This window comes from Sander lucioperca, chromosome 5, assembly GCF_008315115.2.
Source record: "Sander lucioperca isolate FBNREF2018 chromosome 5, SLUC_FBN_1.2, whole genome shotgun sequence".
Taxonomy (NCBI): Eukaryota; Metazoa; Chordata; class Actinopteri; order Perciformes; family Percidae; genus Sander; species Sander lucioperca.
The window spans coordinates 20,030,627-20,057,262 of NC_050177.1; the positions used below are offsets into that span (position 1 = coordinate 20,030,627).

General features: G+C 43.7%; 1 protein-coding gene across 6 annotated transcripts in view; it reads right to left on the minus strand.

Annotated features, from left to right (window-relative positions):
• Positions 1 to 26,636, minus strand: part of fndc3a (fibronectin type III domain containing 3A) — a 70,213-nt gene that overhangs the window by 15,263 nt on the left and 28,314 nt on the right. For 5 of the 6 annotated variants that reach the window (XM_031297503.2, XM_031297506.2, XM_031297504.2 and 2 more), the window contains 12 exons: positions 14,779 to 14,855; positions 14,421 to 14,667; positions 13,845 to 14,144; positions 10,726 to 10,784; positions 9,242 to 9,408; positions 9,058 to 9,117; positions 8,829 to 8,967; positions 5,505 to 5,558; positions 5,252 to 5,376; positions 4,861 to 5,035; positions 4,163 to 4,249; positions 460 to 598 (listed from right to left, as the gene is read on the minus strand). In XM_031297503.2, the coding sequence (XP_031153363.1) occupies positions 460 to 598; positions 4,163 to 4,249; positions 4,861 to 5,035; positions 5,252 to 5,376; positions 5,505 to 5,558; positions 8,829 to 8,967; positions 9,058 to 9,117; positions 9,242 to 9,408; positions 10,726 to 10,784; positions 13,845 to 14,144; positions 14,421 to 14,667; positions 14,779 to 14,855 (1,629 nt within the window). The remainder of the gene's footprint in view (positions 1 to 459; positions 599 to 4,162; positions 4,250 to 4,860; positions 5,036 to 5,251; positions 5,377 to 5,504; positions 5,559 to 8,828; positions 8,968 to 9,057; positions 9,118 to 9,241; positions 9,409 to 10,725; positions 10,785 to 13,844; positions 14,145 to 14,420; positions 14,668 to 14,778; positions 14,856 to 26,636) is intronic. The other variant, XM_036001142.1, reaches the window with a different exon arrangement.

A 26,636-nucleotide genomic window follows, 5' to 3' on the forward strand; every position in this document is an offset into this window, starting at 1 on the left:
GTTACAAAGTGACCACGTTCGTCTCTGAAGTAAATGGTTGGACTACAATAGAGCTGTTTGGAGCAGTTTGTGATCAGTGTTTTCTGTTGGAGATGGTAAGTCCCTTTGGGGTGGACTTTGGGCTTTTTCACTTTGTAAACCTATAACGTGCACAAAAAAGATATATAACACAATAAAGGAAAGGGAAAAAGCCAAAAAGCATAATATGAGCACTTTAAGGAGCTGACACACCATGCAGACGGCAAAGAACTAGTGGCGAAGAATGCATAGCCAATCAGATGGATTACACTCAACTACGCCTCATATGCCGTTTCGACATAGGTCGACGAGTAGCAACGGAGCGTGACACAACGCAAAAACTAGGGCGACGGACGCTCACCGACATTTACCTTGGCGTGTCAGCACCTTAAGACCGAGGAGTTTTGATAAGGTTAAGGGCAATTGGTAGAACGTGCTCACCCCATGCCATCTTGAAGCTGTTGGGCAGGACTCTTCCTCTGATGACTGGCCTGCAGGGACTGCTGGGTCTGTCAGGGTTCGTGATGAACTCGACCACCTGGCTGGGGTTACTCTTCCCCTCGGAGTTGTATGCTGCCACCTGGAGGAAGTGCATGCATTCAGGCAGTGACGAGTCATATTATTCCTCAGTTAGAATATTGGCCACTGTTTGCATAGATGGTCACTGAGGGCAAGTGTATAATGATCGTTATGTTTCCTGATTACAAGCCCTGAGTGCGAGTGAGTATAACACACCCCGCCTGCAACTAAAATGGCCATAAACAAATACCATATTATCAAATTAATAAGATTCAGCTCGTTAAATCTGCAAATACACTTCAACAAAACTGCTCAGACACCACAAGCATTGCAATCAAAAAAAAAAAAAAAAAATGAGGCGATAAGCGTTAGTGCAATTTGCATTTCAGTTCCGCACATCTGCAATAATATGTAAAATCTCTGTGAGCCTGCTGAGTACGGCTCATCCACATACTGTTCCAAGACAAACCTGCACAACAGCCAGCTTCCCCTCACACTGTGCAGCTTGATAATTGGAAATGAGGGAGGGAGGGAGTCTTGGGAGTGACTAATGAACATTTCTATCATTTGGGCATATGGTGGTTTGTTTGGCTAATACAATACCTTTCTGTCAGTATCATGTTTAGGAATGCTGTGGTGCTGCTTTCTCTGCTTTTTACAACGGAGATCTATGGCACAGAGGCTACACACAGGCAATACAAAATATAGAATATTACCAGCCTTATCCTTTAAAAGACAATACGGTTTAATACATTTTTATTTGTAATATATAATATTATATTACAGGTCCAAACCCTACTATGAACAGCTTTCAATTTCAACTGATGCTGCCAGTCACAGGGCACGTTGCAAACCTCAAGGTAATGTTCTCCTAAATGCCTGAGAGAATTATGAATGCACATGTATTTGGACAAACGGCCTTTGTGGTAACTGAACCGCTAGTCTGGATCAACGGAAGTACATTTCCAGGATACAGCCGGTCATCTGGCACGATGTCATGCTTTGCCCCTCACCTTCCGCTCTTTTCATGTTGCCGTTCTCAAAATCCCTTCAAAATGGGAAACAACAAACTTGGAGCTAGCAAATGACAAGTTTCAACTATGTAACTTTTCCCTCTTTGGTCCCCCTACAGGTTGTCTCATTGGAACTACAGCTCACACGGCTGTAGTTCCAATGAGACAACCTGTAGGAGGACCAAAGAGGGAAAAGTTACATAGTATGCCTTTAAGAGAGAAGACACACCAGCCCGATAATCAACCGTCGGTGAGGTCGGTGACTCGAGTCTGTTCGGTGTGTTCCGTGCCGTTGTCCGTCCGAGGAGCCGTCGGCCTTCATTTGGGCCGACCCGACATGTTCAGTCGGAGACAGGGCAGTCGGGACTCATCTGGAAATGGGGAGCAGATGAGCCGCTCAAAATCTGACGAAAATCTTTTAAACTGACCTTTGTCAATCTGAAATGAAGACAGATTCAGAAACTGCATGGCCTATTTCTCGCTTAAAAATGTTTTCAGAAACACGTTTCGGTGAACTACTTTAGTACAATATGAGATCGTATCCTGAACAAGCCGCCATGACAGTCTGGCTGTGAATTTCCCATAGACTGTATATAAGAATGGACCAACAGATCCCGTTGCTCTGGACGGAGACCAGTGAAGGCTATTAGAAGCACTTTTCCGGTGATGGCTGAGCGTTACTGCACAGCCTCCAACTGAGAGAGACGACGTAAATGTGACGTGAGCAACCTGTCTGAAAGTTGTAAGTCTTCTGGTAGCTGTGCCACGTGAAATCTCAATCATTCCGAATATTGCAGAGACGGAGAGTGTAGGTATATGTAAGGAGATAACATAGGCACAGGCTAATTATTGATCACTAAAATGCTAGTTAACATTAGTAATTAAACTTAAACAGCTAATGTGAGACGAAACTGCCTGCAAGCTTCTCCTGTACCATACTGTAATTCCTCTACTATGCGACAGTAAGTCGCGTGGTTATGACACAATCGTTAGCGTATTTTTATAAAAACGTCTTCTACGGAGCCATAACGTGAGGTACAAGGTAATGGAGCCTTTTATACATTGTTGTGTTTCTTTAGAAATAAACAGTGGACAAATAGAGTCTTTAAACTCTTCAGATGTAAAGTTATTCGCTGTCAAAGTGGCGCCAAAATGAATGGCTGTCAATGGTATGCTAACGGGAGGTGGTGGCTTGGTAGCATCAAATTGGCGCCATAGGAGGTTTGCGGTCCGAGGAGAAGCTTACCCCCTTGTAATTTCCGGAGAAAAAAGACCCACGTGACGCGTTCGTCCAATCAGCTGCCGGTTTTAATTTTCTGGGAAATAATCAGACTGTTAATGGAAACAATACAGAGCAGTGCCGCCTGCTGCTATGGAGACGTATTACGTTTCGCGCACGCGCAGAGCGTACGCTCAAGTCGGCGTCGCCTCAGTGTGTTCTGAGGCACTTTTTGGACCTCGGAGACCCGACTGATCAGTCCGACTGGCTTTTCTGCCGACAGTCGGCCCGTCTGGTTGGTGTGTCGGGGCCATAAGACATTCAGCACCTTTACAAATCTGCCAAAACCAGTTGATTTTGTCAAAGCTCTGACACTAAACTGTGACAGAGTTCTATACTCGTATAATATGTGTAGTGAAGACTTTTAAAGAAAGAAAGAAACTATTTAACAAAAGGTATTAAGGGTATTTTTTGGTGAAACTCGGATGCTTCACACACATTTTCAACCCGGCAGCACAGAAGATCTATACAATCGCCACAGTTCCAAGGTGGGCAGCAGAGATCAGAGTCACAAATTCGCTATCTGACCACAATCTCCCCTTCTGTTCCTGAGTTATGGCGCTGAACAATGGCCAACCCAAAAACATAATGCCTCTGGCCAGGGCTACCGCCAGCGCAGAGGCATAAAATCTATCTCCAACAAATGTGGGTGGGTAGAGGGATTTTGGAATATTTTAATAATCACCCTGCTTATACAAATTCACATGTAGAATATAGATAAAACGCAGGCCTACAATTTATTGTTGATTATTTATCTCTTAATCAACGCCAACTTTTCTCACTGGATTCCACCTATCCAATTTATAATCAGGAGCACCATGTGTCCTTGCAATGGTCTCTGTCTGTAACAGGTGAAGGATGGTCACCTAGGATTCATCACGCCCATTTAGTAAATTGTCAAACCGCCAAGAGTGCAAGGATTTAGAAGAGAATGTCAGAATGAGAGATGGGGAAATGAGGTAGAGATTGAGAGACAAAGAGAGAAATACAGTGAACTGGTGAGAAAGACACTTGTCAGTCCATAAACTCGGACACATCACTGCCGGCACAAAAAGCCACCGTGGCTCAAACGCTTTGCCTGACCAGCTTCTCACTGGGGCGCTGCAAGTGATACAGTGGAGTCCTCCTGTTTATGCTGTCAGTTGCCCACTGCCCTGCTGGCAGAATCCTGCAAATGGATGAGTCATAGGGCCAATGTGGGCCTCAGCATCCCCCCCCCCCCCCCCCCGCCCTGCCTGATGCCTGTCCCCTCCACACATCCACACACCAATGCAGCCTAAACGAAACCTGTGGATCACCAGCTTTGACTGCAAACATCGCAGGACTCCCTTACCCTGAACTTGTACTTGGTACTCCTGTGGAGATTTCTGACGGTGCAGGAGAGCTCTTCGCCATCGTAGCTTGGCTGGAAGCCATATCCCTGGGACAAAGACAAATGACAGAAGGAGAAAGAAAACAACCAGGTGAGCAAAGACTCACAATACAACCATTGTAGCACAGAAAATAAAGTGGTCTGCAGGAGACAAACATCTGCAGGGGATAGGGGAACTTCTTTGTTTTTTTTCCTGGCAGACACTATGTCTGCAGGTAGCTGCTTGAGGCGGAGAAGACAGATTGACAGTAGCTATAAACGTGTCACGTAACTTTTAAAGCAAACTGTTTGAAGTGTTACGTGAATTCCCCTTTTTTTTTTTCTTCAAAAGAATCAATAATACCTGAATACACCAAGTAGATCCACGAGGATGCAAATCAACCAGGAAAATATATGTCTATTATTAACTGATTATAATTGTGAAAACTGTAAGTTTGTCAATAGCGTACATATTTTGTGCTGTCTGAAGATGAACGTAAGTCAAAGGGATGCTCTCGGAAATACTGCCCACTAAAAACTAATGGCCATGCAACTGCAGCACCTAACCACAAAGGCATTTTACAGAAAACCTTTAGTTGCAGACATTGCTGTGTCATTTGTGCGGTTTTGAGTCTCAGGTGACCAGATTGTACCATTTAAAAAGAGACTGAGAGACATACCGAGCCTTCCTCCTCCATCTCCAAAACATAGTAGATGTCGTCTTCCTTTGGAGAGCTAGTGGGCCTCTGCCACTTCATACACAGCCAGGTCACCCCCGCCATCTCCAGCTCTGGAGGGAAGGGTGGCAATGGCACACTGCATGAGGTGAACAGGTCCACCACTTCACTGAACTCGCTGGGGAGGGCAGAGAGAGGGAGGGAGAGAGAGAGAGAAAGAGAGAGAGAGAGAGCAACAGAGAGAGAGAGAGAGAGAGAGACAGAGCACGGGAGAGAATGGGAGAAAGAGACAGGAGAGACAGAGTGAGAGACACACATGCACACACAGATGGGGACAGTGAATGGAAGAAACAGTGACATAAAAAATGGACAACATATAATCTTGCGTGCCTACCTTACACCCATGTCATTTTTAGCTGCGAGGCGGAAGGAGTATCTTGAAGCTGGTGAAAGCTTGGTCACTCTGTACTGCTTCTGAGGTCCGTAGTAGCACTGTTCAAAAATCCCAGTGCCCTTCCCCTTCAGAGAACAACATCGTAGTTTAAGAGCTTAGTTTAACAAGTGACTTGAAAAATCTTCAGTGACACACGAAACATGAGAGTACGGTGCAGTGTTCAACATTTCCTTCATGATAAATTAAAACTCACCTCATCCCATTGAAGAATGTAGTTTTGGATTTTGGAACCGTTGTCACATGGAGGCTGTGGACGAATCACGCATAGTTTGTCAACATATCTCCAGAGAAATATATAAAAATACATATACCACTAATCTACACACCAATGCTCAGTTGTTTCTTTGACTTTGAATGCATGTAAACGGAGTGAAAACAATAGCATTTCAACGCCAAAATTAACATTTTTAGATGGCCTATGCCCGACCGCCCTTCATTCAGAATCCTGTGCCAAACATTTCATATTACTGCCACTAATTACAACGAAGCAATCTTCAGCCCTACTAATAACAAATTAGGTGCATCCAGGTGAGCACACTCTTCTATGGTTTAATTAATTCAGTGAAGTTAGCTGAGCATGCATGGTTGTTCTTGAAAGTGCCTCGCTAAACTCTCACACATTTACACTCACACGTGGGAGGTGATCTGTGTAACCACTACCGTTTACTGCTAGCAATTGAGCAACTTTAATGAAGCCACAGAAGGTAAAGTACCACACTGATCTCAGCAGTGGCTGTCGAGGAAGGGGAGATTGCTTCTGAATTTTTTCTCTGTTCCCCCAGCCAGTTTGGGGATTCTAACTGGGCGATTGTTTTATAATTAACCACCACGTACCATATGGCTACTTAAGAGCAAGAGTATGTGTGTGGAAATTAAACACATTTTATTTATTACTGTACACAAAAGAGACCATAGTCTAAATGTTGGGTTTATCTGTTTTCTTGCTTTCTGTCACAGATGTGGTTGCTGGTTGTCCTAAAAGTGTGGTTTAAAATTAGGGATGCACCGAATCCAGATTTTTGTATCGAATCCACTGGTTAAGATTCTGCCGAATCCGAAACCGAATCCTACTCCCATCCTCAGTCCATTAACACATTAATGAAGTAAACAATGTCCACAGCGTGGGTTTTTCATTCGGTGTAGGGCTAGCAAAGCTGGTAATGGTCGTCTGGTTAGCACCAGTTTTTAGCTGGGACTGTCCTTCCTTTGCCGTACCTGAAGTTGCTGCATTTTGGCTGCTGTCTGTAGATTCCTTCATGCACAACTTGTATTCTTTCAGATTTTTCATACACAAATGTTTTAACAGCGACGATGTTGTGTATTGTTTAGGGTCCTCGCCACCACGAGACAAATCGGCATTGTAAATTGCACATGTAGCTGGACTTGAATGGCCTTCTTTTGACTGAAAGTAGGGATGCACCGAATATTCGGCCACCGAAAATCTTCGGCCGAAAATGGCCCAAAAGGGCATTTTCGGTTTTCGGTATTTTCCGAAATACTTTTATCACCGAAACAATACGGCCGAAATGTTGTGATGACGCAAACAGAAACCGCGACCTGTGAGATCTATTCGGATCCTCTGCACTTCATCGCGACTGTATTTGATCCGCGTTATAAAGACCATTACTTGGATGCGGAAATAAAGCAGCGCGCACGAGAAATGATCCAGGCCGCGATAGATGCGGAGAACCCGCGTGGAGATGGAGACAGAGCGCAGAAAAAAAGACTTGTCTCTCTGCACCAGATGAGGGGCATGCACCCTCGTTGTCTGATATGTTCAGTGAAATCCTGCAAGAAAGTGCCTCAAATAATAATAATAATAATAATAATAATAATAATAATAATAGGTAAGCTATTCTGTTCTTAGGCTACTATATACTGTATGTGACTATCAGATTGTAGCCATATCTGCTAGATATTTTTTTAATTTGATAAAAATGTTTATTTATGCACTGGCCCTATTTAAATACACTCTCTCAAATCTTTCTCAAATGTCAGGCAGATGACAAGCTCAACCGCTCAACAGCTAGATGGTTATCTGTCTGAAGTCCCCATCCCCAGAAGTGATAACCCTCTTGTTTACTGGAGAAGTAATCACGGCCGCTTTCCTGACTGATTTTATTTTATACTGTGCATTGTTGCAATGTGCTAAATAAATATATTTGCATAATTTGTAATTGATTTATTCTTTGAAACTTTAATATTAATTTATACAATTGCAATGCCTTGATTTTAGTAAAGTTAGTACACAGTCATAGCCATAAATGCAATGGTACTAATAATTGGCATAATTTCTTTCGGTGTTTCGGTTTTCGGTTTCGGCCAAGAATTTTCATTTCGGTGCATCCCTAACTGAAAGTACTGCTAAACAACACTTTTTCTGTTTTTTCCCACTTCCTCACAGCCTACTGCATTGAACGCTCCACCTACGTAAACACCTTCCCGTAATCAACGGCGCCGTCATTACGTCGACCAGCGTAGCGCGCGTAGTGCAAGCGCAGGGTTTGGTTCGGTGGAAAAAAATTCTACGGTTCGGCAGAAACTAAACCCCGTTAAAAAGCCCAATATTCAGCCGAATCCCAAGCCAAATCCTGGATTCGGTGCATCCCTATTTAAAATCCCAACTCTGTGACAGCATCTAAAGACGATAGATATGTTGCCAATGCAGATAAGAGAAGTAAATACGTATTGTTCTTTTACTGGTCAGCAGAAGATATGGCTTAATTGATAATCAGATATGTGCACATTAGACTGCTGACTGCCTGCTGACTTTTGCTGCCTGCCTGCAGATCTGTCTTGTTGTTTCTGGCTTGCTGTCTGATGTGTTGTGTTTGTTACTTGTTGTTGTGCATTGTGCCTGTTTGAGTGTTGGTCTGTGCATGTTGCTTTTACGTGCTGACTGTATCAAGTCATTTTATTGTATTTTTTTTTTTTTAGGTTGCCATTTTCCAGTCCCTCCAGAAAAACGCGATTATGCAGTCGCATAATTTAATGCATAATCAGCCATAGTCCGCATATTTATGCGGGGGGTGCATTTTTTCAAATATGCCGCACTTTCACCACATAAATTGCCGATTTCCGCGCAAAATATGTGGGGCTTGCATGATTTCATAATCCCTGCATTTTCGTTGCAAAAAAGTCACATATGTTAGCAGAAAGTTGATTTTCACCTGTTGCCATGGAATGGAACAGGAAAATTCATATGGAATTATGAAGTGACGTAATTACGCGATGTGAACATCATCGAAAAGCTGCAAACCCCGCGATGAAACCGCCGTTTTTGCAAGTTCCAGCAATTTCATCGCATAAAATTGCATAAATATCCGCATATTCCATCGCATTTTGTAAGAAAACGTGCCGCATAATCATGGATTTTTGCCCAAAACAATCACAAAAAAACTCCGCATTTTTCTGGAAGGACTGGTTTTCAAACTGGTCCCTGTCCCTGTTAAATGAACAAATAAATGAAATGAAACGAAACTCCACCACTCATCCAGCAACTTCTTTTTTTTTTTACCTTCCACTGGAGTACAAGTGTGTTCTTGGTCCCACTGGCCTTCCTGGGAGCATTGGGAGGATCCGGCTCACAGCTTAGAGTGGTGAAGCTCACAGCCTCCGACGGGCTTCCCTGTAAACAGTTACACATGGCCTGGACCCTGAGGAAAGAAGACCAAAGTGGTTACAACATGTCGGTCCGTGCTTTAACAATGTAGATCAAACAAAAGCAGGCAGAGGGTTATACCAACCTGACATGATAGTCTGTTGCTGGTCGAAGGTCTTCTAAAGTAGCACTTAGTTCTTCCCCGCTGCATCGACAAATAAAACACAAACGTTCTTTAGTGTCATTTTTTTTAATTAATGTCCTTGTAAAAAAAAATCTCTGACAACAGTTGGGGTTGATCCTTGTAGCATCTCGCAGCCAGTGCTCACCAGTACATGCTCTTGTATTTCCCGTCTTTGCCGCTAAATGAGATGGAGACCTCGTAGCTGAGGGGCTCCGGGGGGGTGCAGTCGTCCTCCACGCTGCCATTCTCACTCTCGGGCCTGGTGGGCGCACCCCAGCTCGCTACTACTCCTCTGGCCTGGATGTCTGACACCTGTCATATGAAAATGCCATGGGGTCACAATCCAGTCTACGTAAAACCATCAAACCTGACCATGGAACGGAAGTTTTTATTGTGGCACATGCCAAAAACAAAAAATAAAAAATGTTTACTACCCTAAACCAAAGTCCAAAGAGCGATGTTTTTGCTCTTCTCCCGACTGGTTTCGGCAAGAGTTTGATATATCGTTGATCTGACTGGTTGATTTGGCCAGTCTATCACCACCTATGTTGGTGATAGACAGATGGTTTATCCAATCAGCTAACCAGTATTTTCGCCCCTTCCCAAAAGTTCTCCAACGGAAAGTTCCCAGATGGATATGCCGAGCAAATGCGAAGCAATCCATCTGGTGGAGTCAGGTTAGGGATGTGTAGTGCAACCTTAAGATTTTTCATTCTTTTTTGAGGAGGCTTAAAAATAGCCTTAGCTACACTGCAGGGGGGATTCGTATGTGGAAGAAGTCAATCAGGTCAAGTCTGTGCCTCCTCCTCCTCCCCTCTGCCCTGGGGGCCCCCCTTACTCCTTCACTTCTCACAGTTCGATTCTCAGTCCTTCAACAAAACAGTGTGGCAGCAAAGACGGAAAGAATCCATTTTCCATTGAAGCCGAACCATCGCTGTTTTAGACATCCTGCTATAACCTTATCCTTCATCTTTCCAATGGACTTGTTTTTCTACTTTTACGAGGAGTTTAGACCTGAGCGACGGTGTATGACAAAGCCCATCTTATATAAAAGGTCAAGGAAATTCTATTTTGGGTTCTGCTGACTCCCATCCAGCTGCGGTTGAAATTGCTATTCTCCTCTTTATTTATCCACATTGCTGCTGTGAGACCAGCACTACTAAATCAGGGGTTTTCACAGGTTATTTCAAAGAATAAAACAAACAGGACTTTTGCATACATGTACATTTCTATCCGATTATATGCCCAAGTCTAATATGTGATCTAAATTGTCGTCTACAAGCCACCAAGCATAGTAGATGCTTGAAGAAGATGGGAGAGCTTGGTATATTTTAGCTAAAAATCAGTACTTCTTTCGAGGCAAAGCTTAAACCTTTTAGTAACTGCTGGCAGAGTTGTTTGGTGGTACATTTGGGAATAGAAATCCACACATGGATGCAAGTCAGCAGGTCTGACTCCATTAGCAAGATGTATGCAAGAATTCACCAGGGATGTTAATAGAATGTTTAATGACGCACCGCATTTGCATCATTACGGGTTTTCATGAACACGCGCTAATGGAGTCACATAAAATCATGCAAATTGTGTGGAGAAAAACAATAAAATAAGATAGCAGAAGTGAATACTAACCACTGGTGTACTGATGGTACTCAATAGTGCTAGCAGGGCCTGAGCTTCCTTATCCAGCTCTGAGGAGAGAAATACAGATAAAACACACCATCGTCATTATGAAATAAACAAACATAATTCAGGAATGTCATAAATAATAATAGTCAGTCTAAACATGCAATCCTGACCTATTCTCTGCCTGCAAATGTCTTGATACAGTAATTAGAGATGCCGCGATAAATCGGCCACCGATCGTTATCGGCTGATATTAATTAAAATAGGTATTCGGAGATCGGCAAGAATGCTTTCTAGTTGCTTCAACAAGCTGATTGCAGCTCTAGTCAGTCACACTATGGCGAGCGCAAATGAAACGGCGGAGCTGGAAGACCCGGTCAGTTCACCACAGCAACAGAGAGAGAGAGAGAGAGAGAGAGACAGAGAGAGAGAGAGGGAGGGAGGGAGGGAGGGAGGGAGAGAGAGAGAGAGAGAGAGAGAGAGAGAGAGAGGAGAGAGAGGAGAGAGAGAGAGAGAGAGAGAGGGAGAGAGGGAGAGAGAGAGAGAGAGAGAAAGGGAGAAAGAGACAGGAGAGACAGAGTGAGAGACACACATGCACATGAGAGAGAGAGAGAGAGAGAGAGAGAGAGTGAGTATCTCGTATTTTACAAAAATAGTTCACCGAAATGTGTTTCTGAAAACATTTTAAGCGAGAAATAGGCCATGCAGTTGCTGAATCTGTCTGTGTTTTTGATCGACAAAAGTCAGTTTAAAAGATTTTCGTCAGATTTTGAGAGGCGTTCGTCACGCTCATCCTGCTCGTCATTTCCGGTTAAGCGTTTTAACATAAGTGCACTGATTCGCTACTCAAGGGCTAGCACTAGGGCTGAACGATACATCAAATTTTCATCGTCATCGCGATATGAACTAGCGCGATGAACACATCTCAACAGACAGCCTGACACGATGAATAAGGGAAAACAGTTTACACACTGAGACGACGCGAAGCGTAATACGTCTCCATAGCAGCATGCGGCGCTGCTCTGTATTGTTTCCATTAACAGTCTGATTATTTCACAGAAAATGAAAACCGGCAGCTGATTGGACGAACACGTCACGTGGTTCTTTTTTCTCCGGAAATTCATAGCCAGACTGCCATGGCGTCTCGTTCAAAATACGATCTCATATTGTACTAAAATAGTTCACCGAAACGTGTTTCTGAAAACATTTTAAGCGAGAAATAGGCCATGCAGTTGCTGAAACTGTCTTCATTTCAGATCAACAAAGGTCAGTTTAAAAGATTTTCATCGAACGTTAATTTCTTATAGTTATAATGCCTCATTTATGTGTAATTTGTTCAATAAAAGCATGTCAAAAATTATCTATTTGATTTCTTTATTCAGTGGGAATAGGCTATTCAATGTTTAGGTTCGCAAAGAACCTATTAAAGCACTAAGACATGGGAACAGTATAGCTAACATTCACATTTGAATATTTATCGCAAGTCATATCGTCATCGCAATATTAAACAATGTTATCGCGCATCGCAGCTTTTCCTCATATCGTGCAGCCCTAGCTAGCACTCCACCAATCAGATTGGCCATTGAGTCCGACTGCCCACAGGCCGATTCAACAAGTCAAATCGGCCCAAATTAAAGCCGACGGTTCCTCCCACTGACGATGGCACGGAACACACCGAACAGAGTCACCGACCTCGCCAGACTGTCCGACGGCCGATAATCGGGTTGGTGTGTCAGCGCCTTAAAATGAATTGAACTTTTAAGGCGAGGAACGAGAAGCGAATTGCCTGTTTGTGTGAAAACGGCTTTATCTCGCGCATCCGTTTTTTGTGGGTGTGTGTGTGTGTGTGTGTGTGGAATATATAGCATAATTATGTAATTTTTGTCATTCTTGTTTTGCCCCCCCCCCCAAAACAATGGCAGGGGAAACACTGGTAGTTCAACACAAGATGGCGACCCTGTACCAAAATTCAATACAGCCTAAAGTCAACTTCACAGTCTCTATAGCCTAGATGATGCTGTCACTTAGTGGAAACTCCCAATACACTACAAAGTGACTACACAGTCAAACTGACCTATACTGTAATACAGCTATACCAGCTGCTATAACAACACAAAACAACAACAGAAACGATGGTGTCTGCAGTTTATTGGCCGATATGGCTCATCGACGGTGGGCAGTCGGTATCGGGGGCAAAAAAAACATGATCGGGGCATCTATAATTGTAACATTTCTGAACATCATGTCTGTGTGCTTTCTTGGACAGTGTAGCAATGAATATAACTTTGCACCATCTATCCAACATGTTATCTGGTGGAATAACTACCTTTTTTCATGCTGAACCAACAATGAGAATATTTTAGTGCATTTACAATAATAAAAAATAACAATCACCTAACAAATGGGAAATGTCGTGTTTTCTTTAAACTTCAAATCTGTGACATGTCTTTATAAATTCAACATCGCAGATCAACATTTAGAATCGGAGGGTTTTTTGTGGAAAAAGCAATGGTGGGAATTGTGTTACTGACGGTGGCCTTAGGAGACCTGAATCTAATGCATTGCAGCTAAAATACACAATTCAATCATGAGAGGGTTGCTGCCAGTCATAGTCATTTTCAAGTTCAGAAATGTGGTTTGCTAATTAGGTACAGGTATTAGGTTTGTGTGCCCATCTCTGATAGAATGCAAAAACTCCCCCTTCTCTAGGAATTATCAAAAGTAAAAGATAGATAGTAGATAACCGCATGATTTAACCCACTACATTTCAGTGGTAGGTTGCTCATATTTCAGTGTTCCTACATTTCAGCAACCTTCTTTAGGTCATAAGGTGAAATTATTTTTCTATACACTTTCAAAATTGACAGTAATTCCTTAATTATGCACTGGTGTTGCCAAGAAGCAGTGTTAAACTCCATGATTAATGAGCAGTCAGAGTTCATGTGATCAAGAATAACGGTGGCCGAGTTGCTGATCCCTCACTGCCACCAGCTGCAGCAGCTAATGAGGCACTATTCTCAGCTCCTGAACACAACACAGTCCTAACATCCAGGAAAAGGCTGTGAATGCTGTGTGTCGGCCCGATTGTGAACCCTCGACAAACCGCTACCCTCTAACCTGCTTACCTCCTGACTCTCCATTTCTCCCCCTGCCTGTCTGCCTGTCAGGGCCGGCCGCAGCATGGCTGAGCTGCCCCTGCTCCGCCTCCAGCGCATTCCCTCCGACGCCGTTGTGGATGTCCACTGTCGGGGGGCTGCTGCAAGTCTTCTGTGGCGAAGGTGGAGGGCTGTCCTTCACCTGCCCGCCTCCTCCGCCTCCCTGGCGGTCCTTCAGTTTCTTCTGCAGACGCTCGTACGTTTTGCTAGTTCTGTCGTCTCTGTGAACAAACGGCGGGCGTCCGTGTTGGGAGTGAGAATCTGCAGAGACTAAAGGAACAAAAAGGCAACACTTATGAGTTTATAGCGACACGGACAGGATTACAAAAAGAAGACCTTTCTGGCAGAAAGAGAAGCAGGTCAAAAAATTGCAAAGTCACAGGTTACTATGAAAAGGGCATACAAATAAACAGGGTGGTACTGAGGTAAGCCCGCTAAGAATGAGTAACTGAAAGACTAAACAGTTTGACTCAGACCTTAATTGAATAACTCAACTGTGCAAATGAAGTGCTGGGGACAAATAAATAACATCTTAATATAACTCACCCTGCTCTGAGTAGATATGAGCCGGATGGTACTGGGAGATGTACTGAGAGCTCATGTCGCCCACGCCCCCTGCCATGCCCGTGTACAGGTGGGGTGGCGGGGGCATCATGGCAGGGTGTGGGATGAAGGCAGGCAGGTGGGCATGGGGCGGAGGTGGAGGGTGGTGGAGAGGGGAGTGGCCCCCTGGGTGGAACTCTGGTTGCTGAGGTAAAACCAGAACCCGCCGCACTCCGTTCTCTTCTATGATCTGCGAGGAAACGCACAAGAGCACAGGAAGCAGATATCAATGCTGCTCCGAGTTGCTCGGCCAGATGCCAAATTTAGAAACACTGCACCGGTAGCAGTATAGAATGAATACCTGTGAAACATATCCAGGAGGCACATAGATTGGAGGCACTGAACCATTTGGAGACATCATGGGAACCTGAGCAGGACCTGTGAAAAAGGAAGGAGCGAGATCAAACACTTTCCCTCAGGGCAAACAGCGGTTTCATCTGTGGTAAATGGGATCAAAGTATTAGATTAGAGCACGGGGTTGAAATTTCAGCCCTAGTCTGACCCGATTCACTCAAGCTCTAGCATGGGCCCAAAGTTTAGTTTAATGATAACCTTGATGAGGCTCAACATAGCAGTTGCCTCAATAATAACGGTTAGTGCAGCTTTGTATGTTAAGGCCATCAGCTACAATTTTCTTCTTTTTTTTTTAAAGAGCCGCCAGAAGCACAAACCAGAACTGTAGTCAATTCCGAACACATGAAAAAACGACACAATAGTTGAAGAATTGATACAAAATTTGCCTAAAATCGCGAATTTGCAACAAGATTTTAAACTTGGAGGTTGAAGGAGGCTTTGTTGACTTTTTCCTTCATGTTTTCATACACAGCCTTCTGACAGCACTTTTGACTTCGTAATCAGAAAGATTGATTTCAGTACAGTTGCTCGTCTTTTGTATTGTTGTATTGTACACCCAAGCCTTGAAAGTGCTCCGGCTGCCTTAAACCTTCTAGGCAGATAAGTTGACTTTTATTTCCGTAACCATGGACAACCATAATGACTCCTCCCATCATGCCACCTATGACATGTGACACTTGGCAGACTTTCACAAGAGCCAACCTCAAGCGTTCTCTGCCGGGGGACAATCCCTACAGTTGATTCACTCTTCTAAACCAGCTCTTTATTTTCGACTTAGATTTTTTTAAACCGAGTAAGAAAAAGCAGAGAAATGCATTTTTTTTTATTATTATAAATTGGCAAACAAAGACCACTTTATAAAAGTGCTGAGAAACAACTAAGTTTCCTGCGTGGCTCTGTTGTCGGGGCCGGTGCAGCGGCTTAGCTCAGCTCAGAGAAGTGATGGCTCAGCACAAAGCCTGGGAGAGAGAGAGAGAGAGAGAGAGAGAGAGAGAGAGAGAGAGAGAGAGAGAGAGAGAGAGAGAGAGAGAGAGACCTCTGTGCTAAGATGGCCCATTCGCACATTTCTCTTCTTACCAACCTAAGACATAAACACCGGGGCCCCCCAATGCCAAATGTCATGCCGGAGAGCAAAAAAGGTCCATGACACACACTGACCTCCCAGCAGCCTGCTTGAGGAAGAGTTTCCCTTTCCTTTTGCCAAAGCGGGCGTAAGCAGGAGAGAAGGCACTTCTAAATGAGCAGCCGTAAATGTGCACATGACTACAGAGGCTGGCTTTGTGTAACGATACATTCAAATCTCCCATTTCTAGCATCAAGCACCACCTCCCCAGGTGCTGGAGTCCAGGCTCCACCTCTCAGGGGAGGGGAACAATAAGCTAGTGTTGATATATGGACAGTTGCCAGTTTGTCAGGTAAACCTAGTTAAAGCTAACAGTCTAATATAACAGCCATGCAATACATCCTACCTTTATGAAAGTTATAGAGTTCAGTTATTGTTGCTGGCTTTAAAAAAGGTGTTGAATCAACTTAATGGTCTTTTTGAAGGTTGGTGTTTGCGGTGTTGCTGTTGGATTGTATTGCGTTATATTGAGAGGTATTTCTAATATTTATACAGAGCGTGGACTAACTATTACAAACACTTTTCAGTATTACCGAGTACCGTTCAAGAGCACCATAAACTACAACCTCCAAATGATCGTACAGTTTATTACAGGGCTGTTGCATTAGTTTTTAGCTAGGTGTACAACAACAGCTCACTACAGAGACAGGCTATGTTTGCAAGGCAATATAGCTAGTTGGTTTTGTAGTTACAGTAGTGATGTGATGCACTACACTCACACACACACACCTCTTTCCAGTGTTGCCAACTTAGCGACTTTGTCGCTAGATTTAGCGACTTTTCAGACCACCTTGGCAACTTTTTTTCAAAAAAGCGACTAGCGACAAATCTCAAGTTCATTGGGTACCCAGGAACCCAAATGTGAAGTAGATTGGATGAACGGTTCACAAGATATTTCAAAGACAGACGCACTTACACACACACACACACGCACGCACACGTCCCGCTTTATTAGATAGATACTGCATTAGTCCTTGTTAGGTAGGCCTCTTATACTGGTATCAAAATGGTAAAGAGCTTTGAAGCCCGTCTCAGTACACTGAGCCAGCGGACTGATACGTAGGGAAGTGACTCACTGCCTAAGAACACAAGGTGAGCGAGGACAAAATCTCAATTCAGGGAGCATGGGAGAGCTCAGCCTGAATGAACGCAGTCACACAGCCTCGGCCCTCATTGATTTGATTACAATATCACTTGAGTGGGAGTTAACTCTACTCACTTTTAAGACTAATAAATGATGTCGTGCTCATGCCGAGTGCTGCGGTGCACCTGCGTGATGACTGATTAGGGCGCCTCCAGTTAGTGCTGCCAATGCTGCCTAACAGAAATTGGATGAATCACATTTGCGTTTAATATGAAAGAAGGAAATATTTTGTGTACCAAATAGAGAACGAAGGGAAAAGAGGAAAGCATAGGGTGAGGGAGGTAGGATGAGGGAGCCGCACACATCTACCAGAGAGAGAGAAAAAAGAAAAAGAGAGAGGAGCTGTAGGGTGGAGAATGGGGGGGGGAAAAACACCCACTCTTTTACATCAGACTGACGCACGAGTGCTGATAGAGATCAGACAGAAAAGGCCACATCCCCCTCCCATCCCCTCCCCTCGACCGGAGCATTGGTTTGCTGACGTGGCCGTGGAGTGCCAGCCTTCCAGAAGGAAGCAGTGATGGGAAAAACATCAGTCCTCCTCCACAAAACGGCAGGCTGACACTGAGCCAAGAATAGCCACAAACAAGCTGCCCGTTCTGGCAGTGTAAACAGAGGGCTAGGCAACGCTTTGGGAACGCCATCATCTCCCGTCAACATCACATAAGCCGTCTCCACCTCCACACCTCCTGGGGCAAGCCAACAGAATCAACTGGTGTGGCGTGTCTGAGTCGAGAGGGGGTTGGAGGTTAACGCGGAGAGATGGGGGATAATTGTTCAGGTTGGGTGAAAGAGCCGAGGGAGAGACTTCAAAGGCCAGACACGTCCACACATATACATACACATACACAGATGCGCAAGGGTGGTAAGGCCACTCTGAGCACCCACCTGCTTCCTCTCGTCTGAAAATGGATCGAGATCTCAACAAACAAACTCAAGTGGGACTTGTGCGCAGGTCTTCTAAGGCAACCGAGGAAACTTGGCAGACGTGGCTCTGAAATAATGGCAACAATCCAAGCAAACTATCAGGTTTAATCTGATGTGCAAAGTAACCCTCAATTAGATACAAACCATTAAAAAAGAAGAGAAGACAAGTTTAATAGAGGCGGAGCGGGTTAAGAAAAGGGAGTAAAAATCAAGCTAGGCACACAGACGGAGAGAACAAGAGTGAGACAGGTAGAAAGACAGAGCAGAGAGACAGAGTGGTTTCATATGGGAGCTCTCAATAAGCTCTCAGCGGCAACATGATGAACTGTGAGCCCATAAAGATGGAGCGGGCTTGATTATTAATTAGAGCTAACAAATTGTGTCCATCCACAAACAGGAGGAGAGAACGCAAAGGCAAGGGATGGCAATTAATTACAGCTAAGCAAGGGAAAGAGACTAATGGCGTTTTTCCATTACATGGTACCTGCTCGACTCAACTCTACTCTACTCTGTCCAAGTTCCAAGCGAGCCGAGGCGATACCAAAAGGTGACGTGAAAACCTGCAGACTGATTGGTCAGAGAGAATCGTCACTAATCACGGCTTCTTTTGAAACTAAATTTGTCTGAGAATCAAAAACAACACACCTTCGACATTCTGTGTGTCGCGTTAGGTCACGGCAGTTTCCTGCGGCGTCGCTATGATGACAAGCCACTAAATCTGCAATGTAAAATGGAGACCCGAGTAGAGCTGGCACTAGCAGTGGCTAAGTACTGAACTGTCAATTAAACAAAAAAGCCCTAATTGCAAGTTAAAATCCTAACCTTCATTCTTAAAGGGCCTTTAGTGATGACACTGTGGCGAATGGTTCTTTTTTTGCATGGCATGGCACATTTTTTCTTGCGGGCGGGAAAGATCTTCCATCAATTAAGAAGGTATTAATTTGCAATAAGTGTAACATTTTATTAGCAGATTACGAAGCCACGGATGTGTGCGCTCATCCTTGGGCCAGGCGATTTCTCCACAACTTTCCCTTTAGCGTCAAACCCCCACCAATCCAGGCATTCTGAGGAGGGGAGCGTGAGGAAAAGGGCATTCTGTGTGCAAACCATAGCACGGATTTTTAAGGTTAACTTTGTCAGAATTCCTGATTACAACCACACCGGCATGAATGATGTTTACAGGAGGGGAGGGAATCAGTAACCTTCATGCTTGTGCTTATTACAGAACATCGCACTGCCAGCCAGACAAACCCAGAACGAGAGAAGGGCCATAACCACAGGGGCCGGATCGTTTTAAATAATGAATGATTTGGCTCCATTCAGGAAGTGAAGATTCCACTCTAAAACCACTGTCTCCTCCTGTAACGAAAAGCTAAGCTCGAAAAGCTAAGCTCACAAACACAGTGATGTTTATAATTTAACAAATCCAAAAATAGCTGACTGGACATGGAAATCGCCCTGTTCCTCCGGACATCCCACCGTTGACTAGATTTAGAAGAAAAACAAACACCCCCTACCTCTCATCATCTCCTATCATCCGCTTTACCTTTTCTCCCTCCCCCCTTCGTATCAACACAGCAATGGGAGAATGAGTCACAAACTCAGTCATTCATAGAGTTACACACTGCAGAAGCTGTGAATGAACCTCCTCTTTGTGTGCATCCACACACACGTGTTTGTGTTTGTGTACATGTACTTGGAGGTAGGTGGGGGAGGTGGCGAGTATAAAATAATGTGCCAATGTGTCTGATGTTGGTAGTCCAATTTTAAGAACCATTTATGATACATTTTGTTTGGGAGAGGGTGCGTGGAGTTCAAGAAACACGCAACGACCCCACAATGTTGCGCATTGGTTTTAATCTTAATGGATATGACCATGTAATTGTATATGCTGTGTATTTCTATACAGCACAATACCTGTGCCACCAGGCACCCAGTGCAAGCCCATCGTTTCATGATGGTTACGGGTCCTTGCGGCCCACTTACTAGCCACAAAATAAACTCAACGGAAGGCTTTGAATAAAGAGGAGGTAGGAAATGAGGAAAGGGAGGAGGTGGACAGCATGAATGAAGAACATAATGGGAGATAGCATGGATAAAGGAAGGCTATGGTCTTTGAAAGCCGATGCAGATATTTTTTCTAGTGAAGCTAGCCATTTTCTGCTGATATTTACCAACTTTAAATCTGACCATTTAGTTAGAAATACAAATTTTTGCTCTTGTGGCAAAATAACATCTCATCTTCTTCTTTTTTTGAATCCACAAAAATTGCATTTCGCATATACAGTTTGTATATATTTATATCTAAAATATATGGCTCTTGAAAAGATGACCAGATAGAGTTTGAGGCACATGCACAACCTATTATTTATCCTAAAGACAATGTGACAATACTAGGTCTCAGGTAGAGGGTGGTTTTGCATCTTAAAAGTATTTTGAATCTTTGACTTTTGTAAGAATTAAGACTCCTTCAATTCCACTGATTGCAAAACACTATCATCTAGATGTTTCCAGTTACAATGCTACTTGAGAATTGTGGAAAAAAAAGGTTTCCAATACTAGTCCACATAATTTACTTCTAAAAAGGTGGGTGCCAGTATAGTCCATTAAAACTGCTTGTCGGATAGGCAAATTGCTCCGAAACCCCTTTCCGTTATATTGCGGTGGGATGGGCTGTGTCTGACTATTTCTGCAACTTTCCAAAAAACTACAACCCGACACCCACTTGACGTCATGATTGGCCAGCTGTGTGGAGGTAAGAACGTAGCTTGGGTTTTAATCAGCTGGTAAATGAATGATGAATGGCTTTCAGGAGAGACTGTCTGAAAATGTGTGCTAAACCCATTTTAAACAATACCGCATCACCCGCCTCTCAATGATAGCTGGGATTTCATCCCACCTCCACCGCCTCCGCCTTCCAACATGACTGGACAACACGTCATACAATCTACTTCTTTCCAGTCATAACCAGGCCCTTGCAGTAGCAATTTTATTTAATGATTCCACTTGGACTGTTCTCACTCAATCCCACACAATCTAAACTTGTCTTGAACAGACACATGATGGGAAATGTCTATTGTAGCAGTAGAACAGTTTCCAAAAAGTAAGTTCCAGTGGAACTTCTCTCAAGACCGACTATACTAGTGCATTGACAGAATGGATACCCCATCACCGCACAGTGTCAGATGTTCAGCAGTGCACATCCTGGCTGCTCAGTCTCAGGCACAAGGGACATGACAGCCTCAAGTCCCTCAGATAGAAAATAGACTAGCACTATCAGGAATGAGACGAGGTGTTTCATAGCTATGGCATCAGAGATAAGAGTCAAGTAGGCAGATGGGCTGACTGACCAACTGGTATCGGAACATGGAGAAAGCAGAAGACACTGGCAAAATGGCCACAAACTGAGCCAGGTGTACGCATGCACATACAAATGTGCAGAGTAGATTAAGAGTCGATTTCCCGGTCCGGTCCGGTGTACGAGCTTAAGCCGGTTTGATCATTATGACACGTTCTGGCAAATTAAAAAAAAGTAGCCTACATCAGCAACCTGTGCCGACAGCATCCCGCCGCTAAATCCAACTTGTATTGCATAAGTAATAAGCAATATGACAAAGTGATTAACATATGGTAACATAATACTGTATGTCTGATTATAAAACGGACTAACGGAGGTTTATCGATGTTTTAAGCCCCCAACGTCTCTAGGATTAGGCAATGGTTATGGTAAGGGTTAGGGTTAAGGTTAGGGTTAGGTGCCTTGAAGTCAACGGTCGCAGTGCTGCCTGGAAGGAGACGTTGGGGGCTTAAAACACCACCGAGCCTAACGGAGCCACTCGACAGGCCGTGTGCAATTTACTGCCAAGCCAGGATCGGCAACAAGAAGGAGATCAAATTTCAGTAAAGGAGAAAGATGGCAAGATGCGCACATTGTGTTTGTTTACCACAAAGTTCATGTGTTTTTTGGGGCGATGAGACGAGTAGGGTTGGGTACAGAAATCCGGCGCCAATATGGCAATATGGTAGTTGTAGGATTTGGTATACTGGTCCAGTGCAGTGTTTGGCTTCAAGGGGCTATACTCGAAATACTGAAAAAAAAATCAGCGGGCTAGGATTGGGCTCTCACAGAAGTACGTAAAATACCTACGTTGTTTCATGGCCACATGCACTAACATGCATACGTAGCTGGAGCAGCTATCAAAACCAAACAGAGAGAGAAACTCAGATTTTAACACACACAGAGGGACTGTGACTTCATTCTCTGTTCAGGACGCCGTTATTCTAAAATTTTCTTTGCATAGCAAATATTTGATTGCTGCTATATCGATGTTCTAAATATTGAGCGAGCGAGCACGCACGCATGCACGCTTTTGTGGGAGACAGCACATCTCTATCAGGCTCAATAAGACAAGTGGAACTAGACGGTGCTTTCAGCCATCAACCAGAGACTGAATCATCCAAAGTGATGTGAATCACCGGCAGGCTAAGTCAGATAAAGAAGTGGATCTTATCAACCCAATGGTCCTAATGCTGACTTGCCTCATCAGTCACAAAGCTTATCAGGTGATCTCTTTGTGCCAGTGATACAGCCTTCAGATCTACAGTGGCAGAGGCTGAGAAAGGGCGGCCGATGGAACGTGGAGTGGTCATAAGGGCATGTCCACTCACATACAGAACTCCCCCTATGGCAAGGACGACAGCTAGCAGGAAGATACTAAATGGCCATTCTAATTAGCCGTTGTAAAAGGCAAAACGGGGATAATGCCTCCCATACGTTTTACAAGACTGTCTGTTCATATTGAGCAGGCTGTCATGCGCTAACACGTAGCAATTACACACATCCAGCTGCTAAAAATACATAACTGAATACACAAATTGGTGTGGGATGGAGCGAATCCTGAAAAATACATCATCCTGGCTTTGAAACTGTGTCACGCTGTCCCTGTCAGTACATACTAGGGTAAAAGGTGAGACAGAAAGAAAACAGAACCTTAAGTGATCAACAATGATCTGTTGTTGGGAACACACAATAAACCAAACCAACAAACCACATAGGCATGCATGCATACACAGACACACTCACTCACTCTTCTTCCTCCCTCCTTGCACCGCAAGCGGTGAGTCATCCCTCTATTCACGTCACCGAGAGAAGAGTGCACCCTGTGACAGGCCAGTTAGTAGCAGTCACATTGATCTATGTGGCACCTCTCTCCCTTTGTTTCTCCTCTGATGGAGAGACTATGTATGCTCACTCCCTATTAGGAAGGTTTACTCAGCTCATAATGGGGGGCCGGTGTGGGAGCTCAGTCAGACAGAGTAAGGAGAAGAGCCCCTGTGTGAGGAAACTGTATGATGGTTTTCTGCCTAGGCAGGACCACTTTATATTTGGCTTCTTTGTCATCTAAACCTGGGTGCCTGATGCCTATTTCACAGGCCTATTGTCTCATTATTCATGTACGCCACAAGGCATAGCCAAAGGTTACAGGCAAGCAATACCAGCATCTTTCAACAGTGAGATACTATGCACCGGTCTATATTAGGGTCATTACAATTCTGCTAAAATGTCGAGCGCCTGCCTGCTGTGGTCACAAACCATAGCAATCATTATTCACTAACAAACCTTTATTATGCTGCCATCCTTAATCTGTCTTTATTAAATCAAACTGAACATTTAACAGGAAAAAAACGAGTGACAGTGAGCTCCCAGAAATGTCAATATGTGGAGGGACGTCCGTGGAGAATAGCAAACAAAGCATATCATTTCCAGATCTATGTTTTCCCGGACAACTACATTTTTATCAGAATGGTTTACAATTTACGGCCCTGCAGCGCTATACTACTCCAGCTGTCTTCCGTTCACAATGTCAGCGACGTTTCGGAGCCAGTTTTCATTGTTGCGGACACAAAGCCAGCGCTATCACCAACAATTAGGGAAAAGAAAAAGGCTGCCATAAATAAGAATGTAACACATCTTACTCAAACACCGCCTTTTTCTGCCCTAACTCCTCTACAAACACACTGTAATCATACCATATGCTTGTTTTACATTATAATAGTATATCAGTGCACAGCTGATTCCATCATCTGTCAAATTAAACGAGAAGAGCACCAAGCTAAATGACATTCGGGTAGCAAAGCTGATAAGGGAGGAAAAAAATAGTTTGTTTTGGGGCACGAGAGTATGACAGTCTGGGGAGAAATAAAATGCAGGGGTGACATATTCTGTACAAGAGGAAGTGCTGTAATGGAAACATCGATACAAATCTAAGGACATTCATTTATGTGTGCACACAGCATCGCAGTTACTGAACTGAAGAATAAAGATGACTGTGCATTTTCTGTGTCTGTTTTAAATCAGTTAGCTTCTTCTACATGCATTGCCTGTTGTTTATCATGTCGGGATACATGTTTTATTTAACTCCTTTTTGCTCAGTTACTATGCATATTACGCAAGTGTGACGTGAATCCATGTGATCAGCTCGGTGTCGGAAAAATATCTAATTTTATTAAAACGTATTGATGCACTTACATAACATGTTCTTTCAAGCTGTACTGTTCTCTACACTGGCTGGAACCATAAGATGCTATTATGTTATTGAGCAGGTTGGGAGCTGAGGGACATTGACTGTCATCCTGTTGTCATTCCTGCAAAAATACGTCAATGCATCCTGCCCAACCCAACCCCTCCCCTCTTTACTGCACACACTGAAAAAGCTGAATGAATCCGGGTGAAAAATGACTGCTGGAAATAAAGAGGTTAAGCAAAGAATGTAGCTCTGTTAATCAGATTATATTTACACGGATTATAATCTTGCACTTGTTAAGATTAGATAAGAACAAATGTAAGCACCAACATAAAATGTGCTCTTCGCTGCAAGAACCTTTAGCAATCTCATGATTACATGATCATTTTTTGGCTGTCAACATTGGATTTAAAAAGGCCTCTTTATTCGTCATAATTATCTACACGAACAGGCACAGAGATTCTAAGATCTCACTTGAACTCTTTCAGCTCTTACAGCCGAGCACATTTCAGACGGGAAAAATATGGCCTGTTCGTGTACATTTTATTAATCAGCCAAACTCAAATGTACAGTAAAAACCTCTTCTCTAGTTTAGAAGAGCCTTTGATAGTGCTCTTAAAAAGTGCAAATTTGTCAAATGTTTTCTTTTAACACAAGCTTAAACTTAGCTCATTTGTGGTTAAGAAAATAACTAAATGAGTTATTTCGGTTTTTGTTTTACACTTGTGAAGAGTTTATGGAGGGTATGCATAACAGAAGTAGGGGTGGCGCCGATCCGATATTAAGATCGGATATCGGTCCCAATATTGACAAAGTAACTGGATCGGGGATCTGAAAAATGAACACATCCACGGGCCGATCCAGTTTTGTTAGTTTTTTTCCCCCTCTGTCGCACGTGTGTCGCATGCTGGAAGAGTTGAGTGTACAAATAAATAAGAATTCAATACGTTACATCTATGTTATTTTGTCTTAGTTAGGAAAGTAATGTTTAGTTAGGAAAGTCTGGTGCCTTTAGTCTCTTCCACATGGTGGAAGGAAGGTATAAAGGTGGAAGCTATACAGTAGAGGGCTGCATTGGGATTGGGTCCCGCCGGGTCCCACAGCAGCAGACACCTGTCTTCTTTGCCTGCATCTTCTCCCTATTAGCCTATAAAATGACGTGTTTTCTCATGCGGGACGGGAGAAGACACAAAATCAATGCATCTCTATTATTGTGAGGGCATAAATTCTCAGAGTTTTGCGGGTGCGGGCGGGAGTGGACATACACATTGTGGGAGCAGGCGGGAGTGTAACACACACGTTGCGGGTGCGGGCGGTAATGGTCAGAAATTCGCCGGGAGCGGGCGGGAGTGGGATGAAGAAAACAGTTCAGCGCAGGGCTCTAGTATATAGTGTATTATTAATCGGTATCGGATCGGTATCGGATATGGACAGATACACAAAGTCCAGGCATTGGTATCGGGACAGAAAAAGTTGGATCGGTGCATCCCTAAACAGAAGAGGAATATATTGCACTGATCATCAGTTTGATTTTCTTCCTGTGCGATTCTGTACATTCGCATATATTATTGTGAAAAACCTTTAATTAGGACATTCTTATTAAAACTGAGACATTAGAGCACCCAGTCCTAGTTATTTTCCATATCTGCTGTATTAATTCATTTAGACAAGTCTCTCAGCTTTCCATAGATGTCAGGGTAAAAGCAGAGTACTAAGCATTTTAATGAGCCATACATTTCCTGGAGCTTTTTGGCAGCCCTGTGAAGAGTGTAGCCAAGAAGGCATTTGTCTTACGGTCACAATGCCCTGAAACTCACACTCAATATGGAGCACTCTGTGCTAGAGCAGTAGTGATTTGTCCACAGAATAAACTGTACCTCTTGCAGCATTTCGCAGCAAAACCTACTACCTTTACTGGTACTCTTAAAAGGTCCCATGGCATGAACATTTCACTTTATGAGGTTTTTTAACATTAATATGAGTTCCCCCAGCCTGCCTATGGTGCTCCAGTGGCTGGAAATGGCGATAGGTGTAAACCGAGCCCTGGGTATCCTGCTCTGCCTTTGAGAAAATGAAAGCTCAGATGG